Source organism: Stigmatopora argus, chromosome 2 (assembly GCF_051989625.1).
Source record: "Stigmatopora argus isolate UIUO_Sarg chromosome 2, RoL_Sarg_1.0, whole genome shotgun sequence".
Classification (NCBI taxonomy): domain Eukaryota; kingdom Metazoa; phylum Chordata; class Actinopteri; order Syngnathiformes; family Syngnathidae; genus Stigmatopora; species Stigmatopora argus.
In genome coordinates, this window is record NC_135388.1 from 2,588,694 (window position 1) to 2,612,796 (window position 24,103).

At 36.9% G+C, this 24,103-nt stretch overlaps 1 protein-coding gene and 1 long non-coding RNA gene across 2 annotated transcripts in view; one reads left to right on the forward strand and one right to left on the reverse strand.

Annotated features, from left to right (window-relative positions):
* The window catches only part of LOC144064650 (uncharacterized), a 56,617-nt gene extending 40,238 nt beyond the window's left edge, over window positions 1-16,379 (forward strand). The window contains exons 2-3 of the long non-coding RNA XR_013296858.1: window positions 13,902-13,959; window positions 16,153-16,379. This is a non-coding gene — a long non-coding RNA (uncharacterized LOC144064650). The remainder of the gene's footprint in view (window positions 1-13,901; window positions 13,960-16,152) is intronic.
* cdh8 (cadherin 8) overlaps window positions 15,722-24,103 on the reverse strand; it is a 137,058-nt gene continuing 128,676 nt past the window's right edge. The window contains exons 11-12 of the mRNA XM_077587305.1: window positions 18,106-18,357; window positions 15,722-16,647 (exon numbers count right to left, since the gene is read on the reverse strand). Coding sequence (XP_077443431.1) covers window positions 16,154-16,647; window positions 18,106-18,357 — 746 coding nt within the window. The 3' untranslated portion in view covers window positions 15,722-16,153. The remainder of the gene's footprint in view (window positions 16,648-18,105; window positions 18,358-24,103) is intronic.

The window sequence follows — 24,103 nt, forward strand, 5'->3', positions numbered from 1 at the left end:
ATTCTGCCACATCATTAAAGAAAAGAGTGATTATTAAGACAAAACGCCGCGCTCCGTCTCTGTTATGTTGCCGTTATTAATATTCGGGTTTAAAGTCGGCTGGAAGGAAAATGCAGAGACTGGAAAGGCCGCCACTTTAATTAGGAGTCGCGGTATTGTCTTCTTTGCCATGTTTTTGCTCATTTGCACATTTTTGGGGGTGGATTTTAAAGGCCGTGCATGCAGAGGAGTCATTTTTAGCATTTTATTTCCTTGAAATCAAAGGATTTCTCGGCCGAGATGGACAAACGACAAACGAGAGATGTCGCAGATTTCATCGAGTGATCGGATATCGGGGCGTGGCCTATAAGAGGACCAGAATCGTGTGGAGAAAATTGGGTTTTAAAATCTCAGCTCTTTTTATGAACAGGTTTATCCTCATCAGGGTCGCAGAGGGTGCTGGAGCCTATCCCAGCTTGACTTCCAGAGGCTGGTGACAACACCCTGAATTGGTGGCCAGCCAATTGCAGGGCACAAGGGAACAACCAATCATAGCTAGGGGCAATTTAGAGTGTCCAATCAGCCTACTCTCCATGTTTTTGGAATGTGGGAGGAAACGGGAGTACTCAGAGAAAACCCATGCAGGCCCGGGGAGAACATGTAAACTTCACACATGTAAACCGACCTGGATTTGAACCCAGGTCCCCCACTTTGAGGCCGACCCGCTAACCACTGGGTCGCCGCCCTGGGTTTAAAATCTATTTGTTTATGTTTAGTTATCAGTGGCACATGTAAAATAAAGTCATTGTTTTCAATGTTATGTATGGAAAAAACTGAAAACCCACACAAACTCTGCACATTGAAGACCATGTGGGATTGATCCCAAGACCCCAAAACTGTGAGGGCGATTCACCAACCACTCGGACGTTTGGCAGAACGGACGTTTGGTAGAACGGACGTTTGGTCGCCGGGTTCGCTCGCTGTCAAATTATGACAGAGAGTTTACTGTTGATATTTTGATATTAGATATTTAGACATTAAACTCACTCTCTCTCTCATGATTATAATTTTGAGAGCTGGTTTCAACAGTAACAACCCGGCGACCAAACGTCCGTTCTACCAAACGTCCGTTCTACCAAACGTCCGTTCTACCAAACGTCCGTTCTACCAAACGTCCGTTCTACCAAACGTCCGTTCTACCAAACGTCCGTTCTACCAAACGTCCGTTCGACCAAACGTCCGGTCGACCAAACGTCCGGTCGACCAAACGTCCGGTCGACCAAACGTCCGTTCGACCAAACGTCTTTCGACGAAACATCCGAGTACCGAGGAAACCGGAGTACCCGAAGAAAACCCACACAAGCCCACGAGGAAAAAAGGACCAAACTTGGGATCGAACCCTCGTTCTTAAAACTGCAAAGTCGAAGCGCTAACCACTAGGTCGCCAAAGCACTAACCACTATGTCGCCAAAGCGCTAACTGCTAGGTCACCATGCTACTCTAAATGTTCCATTAAGATATTCCGAAAACTAAAAGGACAATAACATTGTCCCTTTCAAATTAAAATCTTCATCACGAGGAACATTGCTGTTTCCAAAGGCAAAATGCGGGTTAGCATCTAACAAAAGGAGGAAGTAAAATATATATTTTTTAAAAGATGTGTAACGGTGAAGAGGATTGCTCTCCTCTGCGTAGGTCTTTATATCTGAAGAGGCTAACGATTGGAGTTGAAGTACAACCTCTTAGCCAATCCGAACGCATAACCTCTTCACCACTTATCGAAAATCCTCACTTGGACGTCACGGTTGGCGTGTACGGCTCGGCGGCAACTGGTTGCTTGGAGACCAATTCATCAAAAGCTCCCGTATTTCCTCGTTAAGTGCCGAACGCACCATGAAAGCTCCGCAGAAGAGGAACCGTAAATACGCCGTATGAAAAAATATTAAAAAAAACATCCGGGTATGTTTCCTCTTCCTGCTTAACAGAATGAAAGATTGATCAAGCGGTTTGGTCCCAGCACCCCCGCTGTGCATCAGCGCGGCAGCTTCCCGCCATTTGCCAGCTCACCGGGGGTGCCTTTAGATCCCGCTCCCGGTGGCCATCTTGTCGGATATCGTCTCTGGAACGCTAGCGTCTTTTTTTTATAGATATCTTTCAATAAAACATGGTGACATTGGATGTGAGTTTCCAAACTGACTTGGAATTGGAGATGGGTTGCCATTTTTTGCTTTCTTATATGCGGGTGTCAGCGGGGCTGAGGTACCGGACTATAAGTCACAGTTTTTTGTAGTTTGGCTGGCCCGACGACTTGCGGGTATTGGATTGGATAACTTTGTATTCATCCCGTATTCGGGAAATTTCATTGTGGCAGTAGCAAGAGGGTGATTAGACAGCACAAAGTACAAAGCAAATCAAAGTAAATGGGATCATGAAGAATCACCAAATCAAATCATTAAGACAGAAAAGCAGCAAAAACACAAAACTAGCAAGAGTGGACGGAGCTACCGCCACCGGCTGCCACTTGAACGGTGCCTTTTTGGTTGCCGTAGCAAAAACGAATACAGACTCAAAAGACGTAAAGTTGGACAAAAACTGGAACCACACACAGGAAGCTGCCACTGGCTTCAGCGTGACGGCGCCATCTTGGCAAAAAAGATAGGTTGCTAGCATAGAAATAGAACTCGTTCATAAATCAAGGACTCCTCTGTGCTTATTTTTTGTTTCTTAAAGAACAATTTAGTCGCTTCTTCTTTTTGGCCGGTTAAAGATTACCGTATTTTCTCGTATATACGCCGTGTTTGTCGCTAAAAAAAATGATGACTGAATCGTGGGTACGGCTTATATGCGCACAAATTAGACTTGACATGCACGAAACATCATAACGCTAGATAATCTGGCCGATACGGTCATTTATTTCAAATTCGAGAAAAGATAAGCAGATAAAATTCTAAAAATATATATTTTGACATCTATGAATTAAGTTCAAGAAAGAAAAAAAATACTTATCTTGCATAAAACATGAAAAAACTCACTTGTGCCTGCCATTGCTCGCTCAGGGCGCCATCATCTTACCTAGCGATGAAAAACTAGACCACTACGGACACACTTCCTGGTTGTACTGCTCACATGACTTCCTTTTTTAATTTGTCTACGTGCAGACCACACCCTTTCAGATCGTGCAATCCAGCAGATGACCCTTTCGGTTCATACATAATCTCAGAAATAGCATGTGTGATGATTTTTATTAAGATTTTCACTTAAAAGTAACATCTTTGTACTCCCTATTAAAACCATGAATATGGGGGTGAAAATTGTGAATCAGGGGGCGGCTTATACGCGAGAAATTGTAAAATTCAACAATTTTAAGGGTACGGCTTATTCGCGGAGGCGGCTTAAATGCGAGAAAATACAGTACTTTTCAAAAATGTACGTCAATAATGATTGAAAGTACAACCCCATTTTCCTGAGAATAACGCTACATTTTCTGGTCTTCTTTAATGCTGAATAAATGAGAGCATGAGTGTTAACCGTCTGAGGTCTTTTTGCGGCTCAACTAATTAGCTTTAATGATTAAATCCGGCCTAAAAGAAAAACGGTAATTAGTAACACTCTTGTCACCGCCGCAACGCTAAATAATGAAACATGATTCTTCTCGCCTTAATTCTCATTTAAGTAATTAGCTCGAATGATTAAATCTGACAATTGGTGTCATATTGAAATCGACTTTTGCCCTGTCTTTCATTTTTATTTAAATTATTAGTTTGGTATTATAGGTATTGTTTGAAAGGAAATGTCTGACCTTTGGCCTTTAGAAAGTCATCAAATGTTTTTATGCTAAGTTAGTATGGAAAAAAATCTCATCAAGGGCACCAAAGTGCCTTTTTTTCAAGATTATGATTATGTATTGATCGTCTGTGCTTCATTAGGTAAATGGGTCTCCATCAAAGGCAACTTTTCAATGCAAAATAGAGCGTTAAAAGTAAATAAGGACATTACTAAAAAAATAATACACACAATTAATCACATTTTTCGGAAAGCCTTCATTCCTGGCACACTAGTTTTTTTTTCCAATTTGCACTGATTGGCTGTGATGGTGACCCAGTATTGTTCATGCTACTATCAAATGATTACAACAGACAGAAAATTCAGAAAATAAAAAAAATACTACAAATCTTTTTTTTAACCAAACTACTAAATATTTTTTTTGTATCAAAAATACAAAAAAATCTGTTTTTTTTCAGCAATTTTCATGTTCAGTTGTTTTCAGCAGTGTAGACGTGTGTTAGTTAAAACGAAAATATAATATTATATATGTATATATGTGTGTATATATACATATATATATATATATATATATATATATATATATATATATATATATATATATATATATATATATATATATATATATGTATATGTATATATATATATATATATATATATATATATATATATATATATATATATATATATATATTTATATATATATAAATATATATATATATATATATATATATATATATATACACACACACATACACATACACATATACATATATAAAATATTTGCTTTCCTGATTGTATTTTTGATTTCTTTGCAAAAACTGAACTATTGAAAAAAGGAAACTATGAGAAAATTATTCGAAAATGTCATCATATTGAGTTTTATTTTTGTATGGGTCACTGGTAAATGCCACTAAGAAAAAGGGTAGAAAAATCATTTTTGACATTGATCAAATTTTAAAATATTTTGCCAATAAGAAAGCCATGACATCGTTGGACTCACTGATTGGTCACCGTCGATTGTCTTGTCCATAGTTTGCCCGTGCCTTATCAAACCTAAAAGTCACATAACCATTCATTTTGATAAAGTGAAAATATTATTATTATTTCAATCTCTCCGTGATTCATGCTAAAAAGCGCCGTGCAAATCTGTTGTTGAAAAAACATTTTGAAATATTTAAATGTCAGTCGTCGTCTAAATGTATTATTTTAGCCTTCAGCAAAGATGTTGTTTTTATACTTTAAGTGCATTATTTTTCTCTTTTTCCTGGCTCGAGATGATTCTAAAGTAGGACAAATTCTGGCACTGAAGTCTTATTCTTTCTTCTCATTACCATACTTAATTTTTGCCACCATTTACCATTAAACGTCATAATTTACCAATCACTGGGCCTAAAACTCATTCAGAAAAGTTTGCAGTTTCCCTGTTGTTTGTAAACCTGAATGTCCTACAATTCATGGCATGTACTACAAGGTTTGCATACAACAAAACAAGTTCATTAACCTCCACCAGCTAATAAATTAAAAATAAAACCTGGGTACTGATTTACTTCAACAAAACCTCTTTCTTACCTTTTTCGGCATAATAATCAGATCCCAGCAGAATTCTGAAATAAACCCCCTGACTCTTCTATATCTCTCATTACGATTGAACTTATTCAAGCGAGCTAACCTTCACGCTAGAATTCATCAGCGTTTGCGTGTCTAAATTGGTCCACTTTGATCTTTGCGGGAGACACAGAAATACTGCGGTAAACAATGGAATCAGGTAAGCACCAGTCAAATAAGAAAGTTGGTTCCCGTGGAGTGGACGGAGTTTTTGCGGAACGCTGAAAAACTTTCATTTTTTTGCACCGTGTCTAAGTCTAAGTTTGGTATGGTATTGGTAAATCTGTAAAGGCTGATCAATACAGCCCAAAAAGACAATCAACAAGACCATAACAGCCAAAACAAACAGACTCAAGGACAGTTTCTTCCCATAGTCAACTTGACTTCTGGATCTAGGAGGACTTAATCAAGACTTATTTTCTTCTGGACTAAAACTCCATAGCCTGCTTACCACTTTAGTCACTTTTTGTACCTATTTATTTATGTGACCCTTATTCATGTTGACTACTTATCTATGTTAACTATGTATTTATGTTTTAGGCCAGAATAACCCCAACAACGACTTATCTATGTTGACTACTTAACTATGTTGACTATCAATGTTGACTACTTAACTATGTTGACTACTTATCTATGTTGACTACTTATCTATGTCAACTACTTAGCTATGTTGACTGCTTATATATTTTAACTAATGATCTATGTTGACTATTTATCTATGTCAACTACTTATCTATGTTGACTACTTATCTATGTTAACTATTTATCTATGTTGACTACTTATCTATGTTAACCATTTATCTGTGTTGACTACTTATCTATGTTAACTACTTATCTATGTTGACTACGTATCTATGTTAACTACTTATCTATGTTGACTCTATATCTATGTCAACTACTTATCTATGTTAACTACTTATCTATGTTGACTACGTATCTATGTCAACTACTTATCTGTGTTGACTACTTATCTATGTTAACTACTTATCTGTTGACTACTTATCTATGTTAACTACTTATCTATGTTGACTACTTATCTATGTCAACTACTTATCTATGTTGACTACTTATCTATGTTAACAACTTATCTATGTTAACTACATATCTATGTTGAGTACTTATCTATGTTAACTATGTATCTATGTTAACTTATCTATGTTAACCACTTATCTATGTTGACTACTTATCTACGTTAACAACTTATCTATGTTAACTACGTATCTATGTTGAGTACTTATCTATGTTAACTACGTATCTATGTTGAGTACTTATCTATGTTGACTTATCCATGTTAACTACTTATCTATGCTGACTAATTATGTTGTTGACTACGTATTAATTTATTACTTATTTTTTGATTATTTCTTTATTATAATGTGTGTGCGTTTTTCCTTGTGTGTGCTGTCCGGAGGTGATTGTGTGCTTTTCGCCTCTTGTGTCCCTCCGGGCTCCCCTTACCTTATGTGGCCAGGTGTGTGTAATTAGTAATCAGCCCTTGTGTGTGTATTTAAACCCCTTTGTCTGTCTGACATGTCTGGTTTGGGAGTATTACCTAGTGTTTCGTTCGGTCTCCTTCACGTAAGTCATGTTTTTTCCTCTTCCTCCCCAAAATGCCTGAAATAACTCCAATCATGCCCTCCTACGCCCGCTAGAAACCGGGCACCCTTAGCACGCCCCCTAAACTCTGCCCCTGTGACTGACAAAAATGGTCACAGTGAAAATGAAAGGGCAAAATGATTGTTTTTAATCCTTATCACAGCCAAGAGAAGCTTTGTATAATTAATCTGAATGGTAATATTGCATTACAGTACAACTCATCACCCTTCCTATTTACTTTTGTATGAGAAGCGGAGATTAGATACGATGCAATTTCCCCTGACTTACTTTTTTTGTTGTCACTTTCATTTGATTTCTATTTTTGAGCGTGGATATGGTCATGCCTCCCCGCTAATCTTGTCAGGAGATTAGACTTTGTTAGCCTTTATCTGATTCTCAGCATTCTCATAAATAACAAAAGCTGCTGATCTTATCCATTACTGACACGCAGAACAACTGCATGTGTGCCTTTAGTGGGCGCACATGCACATTTGTTTTTTGAGCATATGACCGTAGCTCATATTTGTTTTTCATCTCAGTGAAAATATATAGTAAGGATTTTTTCTTAAAAAATGACCACGTATAGTAAGGATTTTTTCTTTAAAAATGACCATGTATAGTAAGGCATTTTTTCCTAAAAAATGACCATGTATAGTAAGGTTTTTTTCTTGAAAAAATGACCATGTATTGTAAGGCTCTTTTCTTGAAGAAAAAAATGACCATGTATAGTAAAGCTTTTTTCTTGAAAAAAATGACCATGTATAGTAAGGCTTTTTTTCTTGAAAAAAATGACCATGTATAGTAAGGCATTTTTTCCTAAAAAATGACCATGTATAGTAAGGCTTTTTTCTTGAAACAAATGACCATGTATTGTAAGGCTCTTTTCTTGAAAAGAAATGACCATGTATAGTAAGGCTTTTTTTCTTGAAAAAAATGACCATTTATAGTAAGGTTCTTTTCTTGAAAAAATGACCTGTATAGTAAGGTTTTTTTTTCTTGAAAAAAATGACCATGTATAGTAAGGCTTTTTTCTTGAAAAAAATGACCATGTATAGTAGGGTTATTTTCTTGAAAAAAATGACCATGTATAGTAAGGCTTTTTAATGAACAAAATGACCATGTATAGTAAGGCTTTTTTATTGAAAAAAAATGACCATTTATAGTAAGGCTTTTTAATGAAAAAAATGACCATGTATACTAAGGCTTTTTTTTTTTAATTACCATGTATAGTAAGTCTTTTCTTCTTGAAAAAATGACCAATGTATAGTAAGGCTTTTTTCTTGACCATCTGGTTCCAACAGTGGAAACGGTAATTCCAAATTCAAACCGGCATGATTGGCGAATTTAAAAGGTTTGCTTCACATTTAAAAGGACAAGCCCTGAAGCCTTTGAGTTGTCCTTCATTTTATGCAGCACAGGTTCTGACTTTCTTGTAAATGCTTCATAATGTCATCCAGATAAAAAATAAATAACAAAAAATCCGTGCAGGTAACAACTTGGAGGCATGAAAGACACACTGTGTCAGACATTTAATGCTTTTGCTCGCTCTCCAAGCGATAAGTTTTTTGGGTATTTTTTTTAAATCACTTTTTTGGTGCAAAGCTGTAATATTAGCATGTCAAGTCAAAATGGATGAAAAGCCAATTTTACAACAGTGTCTTTTGCATTAGAATAGACAGCCAAATCATTTTATGGATAAGATTTTATATCTTAATATGTATAAATCAGCTGTATTTGGATATATTGTATATTACAAATGTATAATAACACTAGTTATTGTTATTTCTTACAGCACTTGGTATTATCATGCGGTTTCCCATCCATGTTCGTAACCGATTCCCAAATAAATAGATAAAAATCCATCTACTACTTCATATCATTTTGTTCATTCCATTTCATGAGGCAAATGGGAAGAAGAATAATTATATTAACAATAATTAAACCGCAAGTGCGTTCAGGCCATGAATTGTATGTACTATTTACTCAACTGATGATTTCACGGCAGTTTATTTCAACGGTGAAGGGTTGCATTCATCATTAATAACTGAATAACTTCAAAAGAGTGATTACTCTGTGATTGTACGGGTGTGCCAATGCGTGACATTGAATTTTTTTTCTGTTTTTTCCCTGGCCATTTACAGTAGCATGCATATTTCTATTGAAAGAAATGACCATGTAGAGTAAGGGTTTGTTCTTGGAAAAAATGACCATGTATAGTAAGGCTTTTTATTGAAAAAAATGACCATGTATAGTAAGGTTTTTTATTGAAAAAACGACCATGTATAGTAGGGCTTTTAATTGAAAAAAATGACCATGTATAGTAAGGCTTTTTATTTAAAAAATGACCATTTATATGAAGGCTTTTTATTGAAAAAATGACCATTTATATGAAGGCTTTTTATTGAAAAAACGACCATGTATAGTAAGGCTTTTTATTGAAAAAAATGACCATGTATAGTAAGGCTTTTTTCTTGAAAAAAATGACCATGTATAGTAAGGCGTTTTATTGCAAAAATCACCATGTATAGTAAGGCTTTTTATTGAAAAAAAGACCATTTATATGAAGGCTTTTTATTGAAAAAAATGACCAGGTATAGTAAGGCTTTTTTCTTGAAAAAATGACCATGTATAGTAAGGCTTTTTATTGAAAAAAAATGACCATGAATATAGTAAGGCGTTTTATTGAAAAAATGACCATGTTTAGTAAGGCTTTTTATTGAAAAAAATGACCATGTATAGTAAGGCTTTTTTTCTTAAAAAATGACCATGTATAGTAAGGCTTTTTATTGAAAAAAATGACCATGTATAGTAAGGCTTTTTATTGATAAAAATGACCATGTATAGTAAGGCTTTTTTATTGAAAAAATGACCATGTATAGTAAGGCTTTTTTATCGAAAAAAATGACCGTGTATAGTAAGGCGTTTTTATTGCAAAAATGACCATGTATAGTAAGGCTTTTTTCTTGAAAAAATGACCATGTATAGTAAGGCTTTTTATTGAAAAAAAATGACCATGTATAGTAAGGCGTTTTTATTGAAAAAATGACCATTTATATGAAGGCTTTTTATTGAAAAAAATGACCAGGTATAGTGAGGCTTTTTTTCATAAAAAATGACCATGTATAGTAAGGCTTTTTATTGAAAAAAATGACCATGTATAGTAAGGCTTTTTATTGATAAAAATGACCATGTATAGTAAGGTGTTTTATTGAAAAAAATGACCATGTATAGTAAGGCGTTTTATTGAAAAAAATGACCATGTATAGTAAGGCTTTTTTCTTGAAAAAAATGACCATGAATATAGTAAGGCGTTTTATTGAAAAAATGACCATGTTTAGTAAGGCTTTTTATTGAAAAAAATGACCATGTATAGTAAGGCTTTTTTTCTTAAAAAATGACCATGTATAGTAAGGCTTTTTATTGAAAAAAATGACCATGTATAGTAAGGCTTTCTATTGATAAAAATGACCATGTATAGTAAGGCTTTTTTATTGAAAAAATGACCATGTATAGTAAGGCTTTTTTATCGAAAAAATGACCATGTATAGTAAGGCGTTTTTATTGCAAAAATGACCATGTATAGTAAGGCTTTTTTCTTGAAAAAATGACCATGTATAGTAAGGCTTTTTATTGAAAAAAAATGACCATGTATAGTAAGGCGTTTTTATTGAAAAAATGACCATTTATATGAAGGCTTTTTATTGAAAAAAATGACCAGGTATAGTGAGGCTTTTTTTCTTAAAAAATGACCATGTATAGTAAGGCTTTTTATTGAAAAAAATGACCATGTATAGTAAGGCTTTTTATTGATAAAAATGACCATGTATAGTAAGGTGTTTTATTGAAAAAAATGACCATGTATAGTAAGGCGTTTTATTGAAAAAATGACCATGTATAGTAAGGCTTTTTTCTTGAAAAAAATGACCATTTATATGAAGGCTCTTTATTGAAAAAAATGACCATGTATAGTAAGGCTTTTTTTCTTGAAAAAATGACCATGTATAGTAAGGCTTTTTATTGAAAAAAATGACCATGTATAGTAAGGCGTTTTATTGATAAAAATGACCATGTATAGTAAGGCGTTTTATTGAAGAAAATGACCATGTATAGTAAGGTGTTTTATTGAAAAAAATGACCATGTATAGTAAGGCTTTTTATTTAAAAAATGACCATTTATATGAAGGCTTTTTATTGAAAAAATGACCATTTATATGAAGGCTTTTTATTGAAAAAACGACCATGTATAGTAAGGCTTTTTATTGAAAAAAATGACCATGTATAGTAAGGCTTTTTTCTTGAAAAAAATGACCATGTATAGTAAGGCTTTTTTTCTTGAAAAAAATGACCATGTATAGTAAGGCTTTTTATTGAAAAAAATGACCATGTATAGTAAGGTGTTTTTATTGCAAAAATGACCATGTATAGTAAGGCTTTTTATTGAAAAAAAAATGACCATGAATATAGTAAGGCGTTTTATTGAAAAAATGACCATGTATAGTAAGGCTTTTTATTGAAAAAAATGACCATGTATAGTAAGGCTTTTTTTCTTAAAAAATGACCATGTATAGTAAGGCTTTTTATTGAAAAAAATGACCATGTATAGTAAGGCTTTTTATTGATAAAAATGACCATGTATAGTAAGGCTTTTTTAATGAAAAAATGACCATGTATAGTAAGGCTTTTTTATCGAAAAAAATGACCATGTATAGTAAGGCTTTTTATTGATAAAAATGACCATGTATAGTAAGGCTTTTTTCTTGAAAAAAATGACCATTTATATGAAGGCTCTTTATTGAAAAAAATGACCATGTATAGTAAGGCGTTTTTATTGCAAAAATGACAATGTATAGTAAGGCTTTTTTCTTGAAAAAATGACCATGTATAGTAAGGCTTTTTATTGAAAAAAATGACCATGTATAGTAAGGCGTTTTTATTGAAAAAATGACCATTTATATGAAGGCTTTTTATTGAAAAAAATGACCAGGTATAGTAAGGCTTTTTTTCTTAAAAAATGACCATGTATAGTAAGGCTTTTTATTGAAAAAAATGACCATGTATAGTAAGGCTTTTTATTGATAAAAATGACCATGTATAGTAAGGCGTTTTATTGAAAAAAATGACCATGTATAGTAAGGTGTTTTATTGAAAAAATGACCATGTATAGTAAGGCTTTTTTCTTGAAAAAAATGACCATTTATATGAAGGCTCTTTATTGAAAAAAATGACCATGTATAGTAAGGCTTTTTTTCTTGAAAAAATGACCATGTATAGTAAGGCTTTTTATTGAAAAAAATGACCATGTATAGTAAGGCTTTTTATTGATAAAAATGACCATGTATAGTAAGGCGTTTTATTGAAGAAAATGACCATGTATAGTAAGGCGTTTTATTGAAAAAATGACCATGTATAGTAAGGCTTTTTATTGAAAAAATGACCATGTATAGTAAGGCTTTTTATTGAAAAAAATGACCATGTATAATAAGGCTTTTTTATTGAAAAAAATGACCATGTATAGTAAGGCTTTTTATTGAATAATGACCATGTATAGTAAGGCTTTTTATTGAAAAAATGACCATGTATAGTAAGGCTTTTTATTGAAAAAAATGACCATGTATAGTAAGGCTTTTTATTGAAAAAAATGACAATGCATAGTAAGGCTTTTTATTGAAAAAAAGACCAGGTATAGTAAGGTTTTTTTCTTGAAAAAATTACCATCTATAGTAAGGCTTTTTATTGAAAAAATGACCATGTATAGTAAGGCGTTTTTATTGAAAAATGACCATGTATAGTGAGGCTTTTTATTGAAAAAAATGACCATTTATATGATTGCTTTTTATTGAAAAAATGACCATATATAGTAAGGCTTTTTTTCTTTGAACAAAGACCATGTATACTAAGGCTTTTTATCTAAAAAAAACGACAATGTGTAGTAAGGGTTTTTTCTTTGAAAAATGACCATGTATACTAAGGCTTTTTATCTAAAAAAACGACCATGTATACTAAGGCTTTTTTTCTTTTAAAAACGACATAGTATAATAAGGCTTTTTTTCTTTTAAAAAAGACCATGTTTAGTAAGGCTTTTTTTTCTTAAAAAAACGACCATGTATAGTAAGGCTTTTTTTCTTTAAAAAACGACATAGTCAAGTAAGTCTTTTTTTCGTAAAAACGACCATGTATAGTAAGGCTTTTTTCTTGAAAAAAATAACCATGTATAGTAAGGCTTTTTTCTTGAAAAAAAAATGACCATGTATAGTAAGGCTTTTCTATTGAAAAAAAAGACCATCTATAGTAAGGTTTTTAAAAAAAACATGTATAGTAAGGTTTTTTATTGAGAAAATGACCATGTATAGTAATGCTTTTTATTGAAAAAAATGACCATGTATAGTAAGGCTTTTTTATTGAAAAAATACCATGTATAGTAAGGCTTTTTTATTTAAAAAAGACCATGTATAGTAAGGCTTTTTTTCTTGAAAAAAATGACTGTATAGCAAGGCCTTTTTCTTATATAGAAAGGCTTTTTATTGAAAAAAATGACTATGCATTGTAAGGTAAGTATACGCATATTTCTATTGTGAGTGTAGTTTTCCAAACCCGTCCTTCTTTGTTAGTGCGCAGAGGGAAAGGCAATGTGACATTTACAGCAGTGAAGGAAGCAAATAAAAAGTAAAGTTGGTAAGTAAGTGAAGAGCGGCGCAGGAAATGGGAAGCTACAGGGCCGCTTATCCCGCTGTTAGACGATGCATAAACCTGCCACCGCTCTTCTTATAACAGATTTAACAGGACTGGTCAGTGTGGCTGCGCTGTTGTTTCTTTGCAACTGCCTGCTTTTTAAATCACAAGCTTACGGCGGTTATGCCACTTTCTTTTCTGATGAAATGTTCCAATTTCCTTTTTTCCGTTTCATTCACAAAGCCTTGTTTTTTTCTGCTTTTCAGGATTAGAGGAAACGAGAGGATCACCTAGGACTGGGATTGCTTTACAATACATTTCAAGGTTTGTTGTTCTTATTTCTTGAGGTTTAGTAGCACAATTGTATTCATGTTTACCATATTACCCAGAAACCCTTACTTTTACTATGTTCTTTCGTAAGGGGAATACTTTAAACCAGGAGTCCAAACTACGGTCCGTGGGCCAACTCCGACACGGTGCACAGTTTATATTGGCCTGCAGCAAATGATGAAAATATTGAATTTGGCCCGCACAAGCTTAAATACAGATTGCACTTTTAAATCTTAACAATAGCTGGAGTTTGTCTCTTAAACAGCATCACTTGAATAATTGAGGATAAAATCTGACAAAATGTTTAAAGGAATATATTATAAAAAAATTTATACGTACATAATTTCTCCTTTTTAACAAAAAATCACTATTGTAAATAGAAAACATAGGTATTTTGAAATATATTATTTTCTTTATTGTAGCGCTTAAGCTAATGTAAACAATGAGCAAAAAAATACTTTAAACCTATAATTGCATCTTATTTTCTGAACCGCTCTATCCTCACTAGGGTCGTGGGGGGTGCTGGAGCCTATCCCAGCTGACTTCGGGGCCAGAGGCGGGGGACACCTTGAATTGGTGGCCAGCCAATCGCAGGGCAAAGGAGAAAAACGACCAATCACAGTCATTCCTAGGGCAATTTAGAGTGTCCAATCAGCCTACCATGCATGTCTTTGGAATGTGGGAGGAAACTTGAGTACCCGGTGAAAACCCACGCAGATCCGGGGAAAACATGCAAACTCCACACAGGTGAACCGACCTGGATTTGAACCCAGGTCCTCTCACTGTGAGCCGCTGGGCCGTCCACCTATAATATTACAATATATTAATTAGGTTTCATAATATTAACCCGTCAATTTGTAACATTACAATTTTCCTTTCCATCATATTAAGATGTATGACTTAATTCTAAGTACATTTAAATATTTTCTTCATATTTGGAGAGTTCTCTAGGCTGAATGTTGACTAATTTATTACAGATTATTTATTCATCTGTTTGTTTTTTGTTGTTATTTGTTGACGCTTTAAATCTCAAGGTGAAAACACATTTGATTGGCTGGCGCTTTGTTGTCACTCAATTAGCAGACAGACCCAATTCAGCGCTATTTATAAAAATATATTTGACAAAGTAGTAAACAATACAGGGTAATCTGTAGAGATACCAGTACAGAGGAGTAAATAATTGAACATACACACTGATAAGCATTGAAAGCACAGTAGAAAAAGTGAGCCCAAGGTCGAACGCACATCTCGTTATGCTTTGTCAATTTTCTACCAGCCTTGTCTAAAGCTAATGACATGAGCAATAATGCTATATACAGCAAAAAAAAGCCTGTTTTCTTCACTCCTATCTTACAGTGTACGCAAAATACGCGGAGTTAGCACGTAGCAGGAAAAGCGCTAGCGCAGCGACTAGCCTACGTCTCGCTCGTAGCCCACTTGTGGAGTGCGTGAGGAAGGATAAGATGTACAAAAACAACGAAATCAAATAAAACATTAGGTTACAATGGAAGTTGCTTCCGTAAAAAGAAGGCCTCAGAGTTCCTACATATTTTTTTTTCCGTTGTCGTCTGCACAATGTCTTTTTATAGGCTAGCGCAATGGCAACATGGCCACTTGTAGCATGTAAATACAAAGAGTTGTATAAAGCGTAGTTTATAAATGCGGCCACCAGAGAGAGAACATATCAAATGATAACAAAGTCACTTGTTTTTTTTTTTCAAAGCCAACATCGTTTAGTCTTTTCTTGTTGTTGTTGTTGTTGTTGTTGTTGTTGTTGGAATCCTCACATACATTCATTGTTGTAAAGTAGACCACGTATTGCTTTAAAGTCAATTCCAGATCCTCGGACTGGATTTGGCCTACCGGCTTTCTGCTATTGGAAGTCGCGGCCAATGACTAACACCCAAAACACTGCTAGATACTCCACAACGGAATCTAAAGTTTTTTGTTTTTTTGTTTTAACACTCCACAAGAATTTCCTAGCAAAAACACGGTTGATTTCGGCTGGACAATTACGATGTGGATGACTGCTATACCTCGAGTCTAGGAAGAATACAAAAAAAGTGGCCTTTGTTTTTCGTTTTTTTTCGGGTTTTCGGTTTCTAAAAGCGGATAGGGCTCTAGCGCTTAATACACACGTGGACGGAAAAGAAAAGAAAATTGATAAAGTCGTTTTGTTTTCTTCAGGTCAGGTCTCGCGGTCGCTCTCGCCCACCGAGTAGAGTTCCCCAAGTCTCCTGAAACGAGGACCCCACTCCCTGAGGTAGTCATAGTTCTGATCGGAGTCGGAAGACGCCGTTTCCAACGAACTGAGCGAGCCGGCGATGGATCCCCGGCCCTCGTAGCCATAGATCTGGATGGAGTCGTACGGCGGCGCCGTGGGGTCGTTGTCGGCCTCGTGCAGCCGTACGTTGATGAACTCGTCCACGTCTACTCCGTTGGGACCCGAGTGGTGGCCGGCGCGTGGCATGAACTGCAGGTCGGGTTTGATGTCCTTGCGTGGCAGGTAGCCGTTGACGCCGTCCGGGTTCTGCAGCGTGGCGATGTCGAAGGCCTCCGTGTCCTCCTCGCCGCCGCCCTCGTCGTCGTAGCGGATGATGTTCTCGCGCACGTCTTCGTCGTCCTTGATGATGAGCGGCTCGTTCTTGTGTCGCCTCAATGTCACGAAGAGCACCACTATTACTGTCCAAGAAAGGGTTGACAAGGTTGGGGGGGGCAGAATGGGAGAAACAAGGTCAAGTTCCTTCATTGGAATGTGTCATAGGAGTTATCGTATTTTTTTGCATGTTTTTTTCCCGTTAGTCAGTGCAAATGGCGGAGCGATCGCTAATGGTGGTGGTCATGCATTATCCTATTGTGAGGACATTTGTGTGCATCATTTTCAGACTATTTTGAAGGGAAGACAAAAGCAAACAACCCTCGATAGGTTGCATGTGAAAGTCAGGGTGGAGGTGGGCCTAAAAGAGCCAACCCGGGAGAAGAAAGGTATCAAAATGTCAAACAAAATTAGAATTAAGTTTAGTGCAAGGTTAGATTAAATTTATTTTTGAGTGAGTTTGCATCGTAATCCAAGTTCATTTAAATTTGTTTATATTATGTTACGAGCGTGTTGCCGTGTAAAAAAGTCTCCCCTCTGCGATATCCGTTTAATTTTAGTACTATTAAACACATTTTAGTACTATTAAACCACTAGTTATTTGTTACTTTGTTAATAGATGGCGAATTAGAACAAATAAAAATGTTTTTTCAATCCAATATCCTGTTGTGGGTGTTTTTTCAGAGGGTTGGAACAAATTAATTTGTTTTTTGTTCATTTCTATGGGAAACGTTCGTTCGAGTTACGAGAATATTGACATATGAGCTCAGTCCTGGAACGAATTAAGCTCGTATCTCGAGGTACCACTGAGCAGTTGACTTATAATGTGAAAGAATCAACTTATAAAGTACTGCATTACTTACGAAAAATCAAGTTACGAAACCAATTAATTTTGTAAGTAGAGGTACCACTGTAAATCGAGAAACAAATTGCACTATCGGGAATCAAATTCGAATTAACCTGCGACCAAAAGTCGTTATCGGTAACAGCAGTGCCCAAATTAACCTTCCTTTAAAAATATCTGCAAATTTCTTTAAAAGTACAAAAAAAGATCGGACGCTGGGAATGGAACCTCCCCCCAAAAAGTGCTAAACCGTGACCGGACGTTTCGGCAAAAGACATTTGGTCCCCAGACGTTTGGTCGTCGGGTTCGCTCGTTGTCAAATTATGACAGAGAGTTTACTGTTGATATTTTGATATTAGATATTTAGATATTAAACTCTCTCTCTCTCATGATTATAATTTTGAGAGCTGGTTTCAACAGTAACAACCCAGCGAACAAACGTCCGTTCGACCAAACGTCCGTTCGACCAAACGTCCGTTCGACCAAACGTCCGTTCGACCAAACGTCCGTTCGACCAAACGTCCGTTCGACCAAACGTCCGTTCGACCAAACGTCCGTTCGACCAAACGTCCGTTCGACCAAACGTCCGTTCGACCAAACGTCCGTTCGACCAAACGTCCGTTCGACCAAACGTCCGGTCGACCAAACGTCCGGTCGACCAAACATCTGGGGATCAAACGTCCAGGGTGCTAAACCTCACCTAAGAGCAAGACGATGCAGGCCAGGATGGCGATGAGAGCGCCCATGCTAAGACCGATTGGCAGAACGTAAGCCTCGACGTTGCAGGACTGGACGACGCCGTCCTTGCTGCACCCGCACACCCGGATGGTCAGGGTGTTGGTACTGCTCATGGGCGGGTTGCCGTTGTCCGTCACCACGATGGGCAGGAAATACATCTCTTGCTTCTGCCGCCGAAACGTGTCGTGCTTAGCCAGGACGCTGATGGAGTTGTCTGCGGGAAGACCAATCGAGAGAAGTCATTTGAAAATCGGTCGCCGCCCCACTTGTCTCTCGTTGATGGATTCCTCAGATTTTGCCCGACTGCACAATTTGGGCAAAGCCACGGGAGGCAAAAAGCGCCGGCGTGTTGACACGGGAAAGGTACCGACTGCTCTTTTGATGGCGTTCGCCGGAAGCCGCCCGCTCATTAGTCGCCTCGTTATTAAACGCTCGGCCTCGTCTTATGAAAACTTGCCAAAGTCTAACCTTTGCCGCTCCCGCTGCAGGGTGGGAACAACACGGAGGAGCGGCGGTTGCAATCTAGATCAAAACGACTCTGCGGGCAGGATGAGTTGAGTAATTGATGCCAACATAGCTCACATTGATCGACTTAAAAGTGGCAGGAAGAAGCGGAGAAGACTCGACTTCCTGAACGCCGGAATGTCCCATCTCATTTGGATTGCTCGACATTTTCCTTTGAGATGTATTTGGGTTTTTTTTTAAGCGACGCAGGTCACTTTTCCAAACAGTATTTGATCGTAAAAATAGAAGTAACACACAATGAATGGGACGCAGTGTCCATTTTATACAGCTTATCGTGTTAAGGGTTGTTGAAGAAGCAGTCTATCACGATTGAGTGACCAACTGCAGACTGGTTTTGCTGCCAGTCATTCACAGGGCACATAGAATAAGAAAAACGGGTAGATATTATTAATAAAATGACAGTCGGGGGGGAAAAAAAACTAAATGTGTATGCTGTTCTATGGAAGAATGGAAAATGAATTCAAAATACATGGAATGGAATCAAGGAAACCGGATTTTAGTGATTAATGCTTTCCAGGAAGTCAAATATAAATGAGTTGAAATACATATTGTTGATTTTACCGTAATGCTGGACAATCTTGGCAAAAATGCAACATCATTTTCAGTCATATTGTCCGATGCCGTTTTTTCCGGCAATTGTTTTGGCGGCTATGCTAGCAGTCGCCGCAAAAATAATACTTTGTTTTTGTTGCACAGTATGAATAATTTTCTTTTCTATTTAGGTAGATGTTTATGCTCGGAAATCAACTTTTGAATCTTTTTCAGGGACTTTAAAATTAGCATATTCCCGTGGTGAAATACTGATGACACTGATGATTACTGAAATCAATCTACTGTTTGTGTTTTTGTCAATCTGGATCTTAAAATAGCGCAAACCCATTTTCCAAACTGTGTTTTTCTGAATATTTCATCGTCAACCTGCGTGGTGTTGTGATGGTTATTTTTACTAAGCTAGATGTTAACTTGCAGTTGACCGTTCATGACGAATGCTTTGTGGCATACTTGCTAGAGTATGTGGTCTGACGCTAAAAAAAACAAAAACTGCAAAGACATACGTTCTTAAATATCTCGTATCTTCTGAGTAGAAAATCAGAGTACCCTGAGAAAACCCACGCAAGTCCAGGAAAAATATACAAACTCCACACAGGAAGGTTGGAACCCGTATTGAACTTTCAGGTGGACGTGCTAACCACTTTCCACCGTGCCGCCCTTGATATATCGTATTTTCTCGCATATTAGCCATATTTGTAACTCAAAAGAATGGTAACTAAATCAAGGGTACGGCTTATATGCGCACAAATTAGACTTGACATGCACGAAACCCCATAAAAAAACTACAATGCGGACGATAATGGTCATTTCAAAATAAAGGAAAGATAAAGGGATAAAACGATTAACAACATTTATTTTGACGTCTATGAATGAAATTCAAGAAAATAAATGTATCTTGCATACAATGCGTATAAGCCACACCCTTAAAATTGTTGAATTTGACAATTTCTCTCGTATAAGCCGCCCCCTGATTCATAATTTTTACCTCCATATTCATGGTTTTAATAGGGAGTACAAATGTTTTACTTTGAAAGGAAAATCTTAAGAAAAATCATCGCATGTTGTATTTTTTAGATACTATATAAATCGAAAAGATCATCTTCTGGATTGCACATTCTGAAAGGGTGTTGCCTGGATGTGGACAAATTAAAAAAGGAAGTCATGTGAGCAGTACAACCAGGAAGTGTTTCCGTAGCGGTCTAATTTGTCATCACTAGGTAAGATGGCGGCACCCTGAGCAAAAATGGCAGGTACAAGTAAGTCAGTTTTTCACGTTTTATGCAAGATACATTTTTATCTTGAATTTCATTCATAGACGTCAAAATAAATTTTGTTAAGCGTTTTATCTGTTTATCCTTCCTCTATTTTGAAATTACCGTATTGGCCGCATTGTCGTTTTTTATGGCGTTTCGTGCATGTCAAGTCTAATTTGTGCGCATATAAACTGTACCCTTGATTTAGTCATCATTTTTTTTGCTACCAATACGGCTTATATGCGAGAAAATACGGTATTTATCTTAACGTTTTTTTTTTCCACCTAGCAGTTGTGTGCATGTCAAGTCTAATTTGTGCGCATATAAGCCGTACCCTTGATTTAGTCATCATTTTTTTAGCTACAAATACGGCTTAAATGCGATAAAATACGGTAGTTATCTTAACGTTTGTTTGTTTTTTTCTAGAAAAGTCTGTGAAACTGCTTTCTCGTTCCGAGCAATTGCCTCCACACTCAATCTTAGGCTAGCAATATGAGCTTTTCATTTTATTGACAGATCGAAGTAGTCAATAGCTAGCACTTTAAGTTCAATCTGTCGAGGCCTTTTTTTCTTCCGGTGTGTGGGCAGTTCCCGCGATTACACTCATCATCCCAAACAAAAGCGGCGCACGGGGGCCCGACTGACACTCATCAGTCAAGTGTCTGCCGCCACCTCCGCCAGACGGAAATAGACGCTAGAGTGGCGATGGCGGGCCCCTTTCAGGCGCGCAAGACAAGTGGCTGCTGCGGCGTGTGCTATATAGAGGAAGAAAGCGTGAATATTTGCTTTGATTCCAGCTAAGGTTACATTGTGTGTGAGAACAAATGCGCCCTCGACTCCAGCGAGAAGCCAGCAAAACAAAGAAGGAAAGAATAGCGGCGACGGCTGTTTTGATCCGACGTGTCGCCTTAGGAGAAGAAGGAAAAAAAAAGCTGGAAAAAGAGCGCAACCTTCCCTACTCGCATTTGATCCGGTGTTGTGTAGGTTAAACATTGACCCAACCAACCTATAGAAGAGAATGTAAAATAAGGGGAAATGAAACCCCCATTTGTTGTTGGTTTTTTTGCAAGGATTTTTTGTACGCACGTGCCAGCACAATTTTGTGTTTGTTTTGATGCAATATTGATTGGGAAAAAAAGAACTAATGGGCTTACAATACAGTGGTACCTTGACATACGAGTGGCCCGACATACGAGCAATTTGAGGTACGAGTAAAATTTTGAGCGGATATTTATCTTGAGATACGAGACAAATTTTGATATACGAGCAGACAGCGAGATGTTGCTCATAAGAACATCATGGCCACTGTCTCTCTGGTCGCAACTTCCTCTTTGTAATGTCTCTGCGAGCAATGGGCGGAGCCTTGCATTTTTTCAGTGTTTTTTTTTCTTCCCGTTAGTCAGTGCGAATGGCGGAGCGATCACTAATACGAGAGGAGTATATACTATGTCTCGTTCGCAAGTGGGTGTGCGTTATCCTATTGTGAGGACATTTGTGTGCATCATTTTGGGAATATTTTGAAGGGAAGACAAAAGCAAACAACCCTTGATAGGTTGCATCTGAAAGTCAGGGTGGAGGTGGGGCTAAAAGAGCCAACCCGGGAGAAGAAAGGTATCAAAATGTCAAACAAAATTAGAATTAAGTTTAGTGCAAGGTTAGATTAAATTTATTTTTGAGTGTGTTTGCATCGTAATCCATGTTCATTTAAATTTGTTTATGTTATGTTACGAGCGTGTTGCCGTGTAAAAAAGTCTCCCCTCCGCGACATCCGTTTAATTGTAGTACAGACGCTCCCCTACTTACGAACGCAATTGGTTCCGAGCGATTGTTCATAAGTTGAATTTGTTTGTAAGTTGATTCAGTGCTATATTTTGTATTATAATTTATGTTTAAGGCTGATATAAGTATATTGAAGTCACTGTGGTCCAGTGGCAAAGACAATGGGTCAGAACTTCAGGTGGACTCAAGTTCAAATCAGAAATGAGTTCAATTCCACTCTTTGCAATTCTCAAATTGTTTATTGAGGTAATGAAAAGGATAGATATAACTTCCAATCACATCATTTCAGAAGTCACTGTGGTCCAGTGGCAAAGACAATGGGTCAGAACTTCAGGTGGACTCAAGTTCAAATCAGGAATGAGTTCAATTCCACTCTTTGCAATTCTCAAATTGTTTATTGAGGTAATGAAAAGGATAGATATAACTTCCAATCACATCATTTCAGAAGTCACTGTGGTCCAGTGGCAAAGACAATGGGTCAGAACTTCAGGTAGACTCAAGTTCAAATCAGGAATGAGTTCAATTCCACTCTTTGCAATTCTCAAATTGTTTATTTAGGTAATGAAAAGGATAGATATAACTTCCAATCACATCATTTCAGAAGTCACTGTGGTCCAGTGGCAAAGACAATGGGTCAGAACTTCAGGTGGACTCAAGTTCAAATCAGGAATGAGTTCAATTCCACTCTTTGCAATTCTCAAATTGTTTATTGAGGTAATGAAAAGGATAGATATAACTTCCAATCACATCATTTCAGAAGTCACTGTGGTCCAGTGGCAAAGACAATGGGTCAGAACTTCAGGTGGACTCAAGTTCAAATCAGGAATGAGTTCAATTCCACTCTTTGCAATTCTCAAATTGTTTATTTAGGTAATGAAAAGGATAGATATAACTTCCAATCACATCATTTCAGAAGTCACTGTGGTCCAGTGGCAAAGACAATGGGTCAGAACTTCAGGTGGACTCAAGTTCAAATCAGGAATGAGTTCAATTCCACTCTTTGCAATTCTCAAATTGTTTATTTAGGTAATGAAAAGGATAAATATAACTTCCAATCATGTATAGGCGGGCCGCCTCGTGGTGTAGTGGGTAAGTCACCTGCCTGCGACGTGGGTGTCGAGGGTTCACGTCCCGGTGTCGCCAGTCAACGACTGTATGGTGTCGGCAGTCGGCCAAAGGCCGACTGTCGAACACCACCAGGAACCCCCCCCTCCCAACTGTCTTCCGGTCAGCCGAAGGCTGACCGGAAATATTGTTTTGCTGAAAAAAATGACTAAGTCTTTATTTGAATGAAAAAAGGATTACCCATTTACTGAACTACTAGTGTAGTGATTAGTCAAACGAGAGCGGGATTCGAACCCCATCTCCCACATGGCGGTCAAATCCACTAACTTGAGGTCTGTCTGACCCATTGTCTTTGCCACTGGACCACAGTGACTTCTGAAATGACATGATTGGAAGTTATATTTATCATTTTCATCACCTCAATAAACAATTTGAGATTTGCAAAGAGTGGACTTGAACTCACTCCAGATTTGAACTTGTGTCCAACTTCAATTTCAACCCATTGTTCTTGCCACTGGACCACAGTGTCTTCTGAACTGACGTGATTGGAAGTTATATTTATCCTTTTCATTACCTCAATAAACAATTTGAGAATTGCAAAGAGTGGAATCAAACTCACTTCTGATTTGAACTTGAGTCCACCTGAAGTTCTGACCCATTGTCTTTGCCACTGCACCACAGTAAAGTTGGAAGTTGTATTTATCCTTTTCATTACCTCAATAATCAATTTGAGAATTGCAACGAGTGGAATTGAACTCACTCCTGATTCCCGCCTCATGTTCTGAC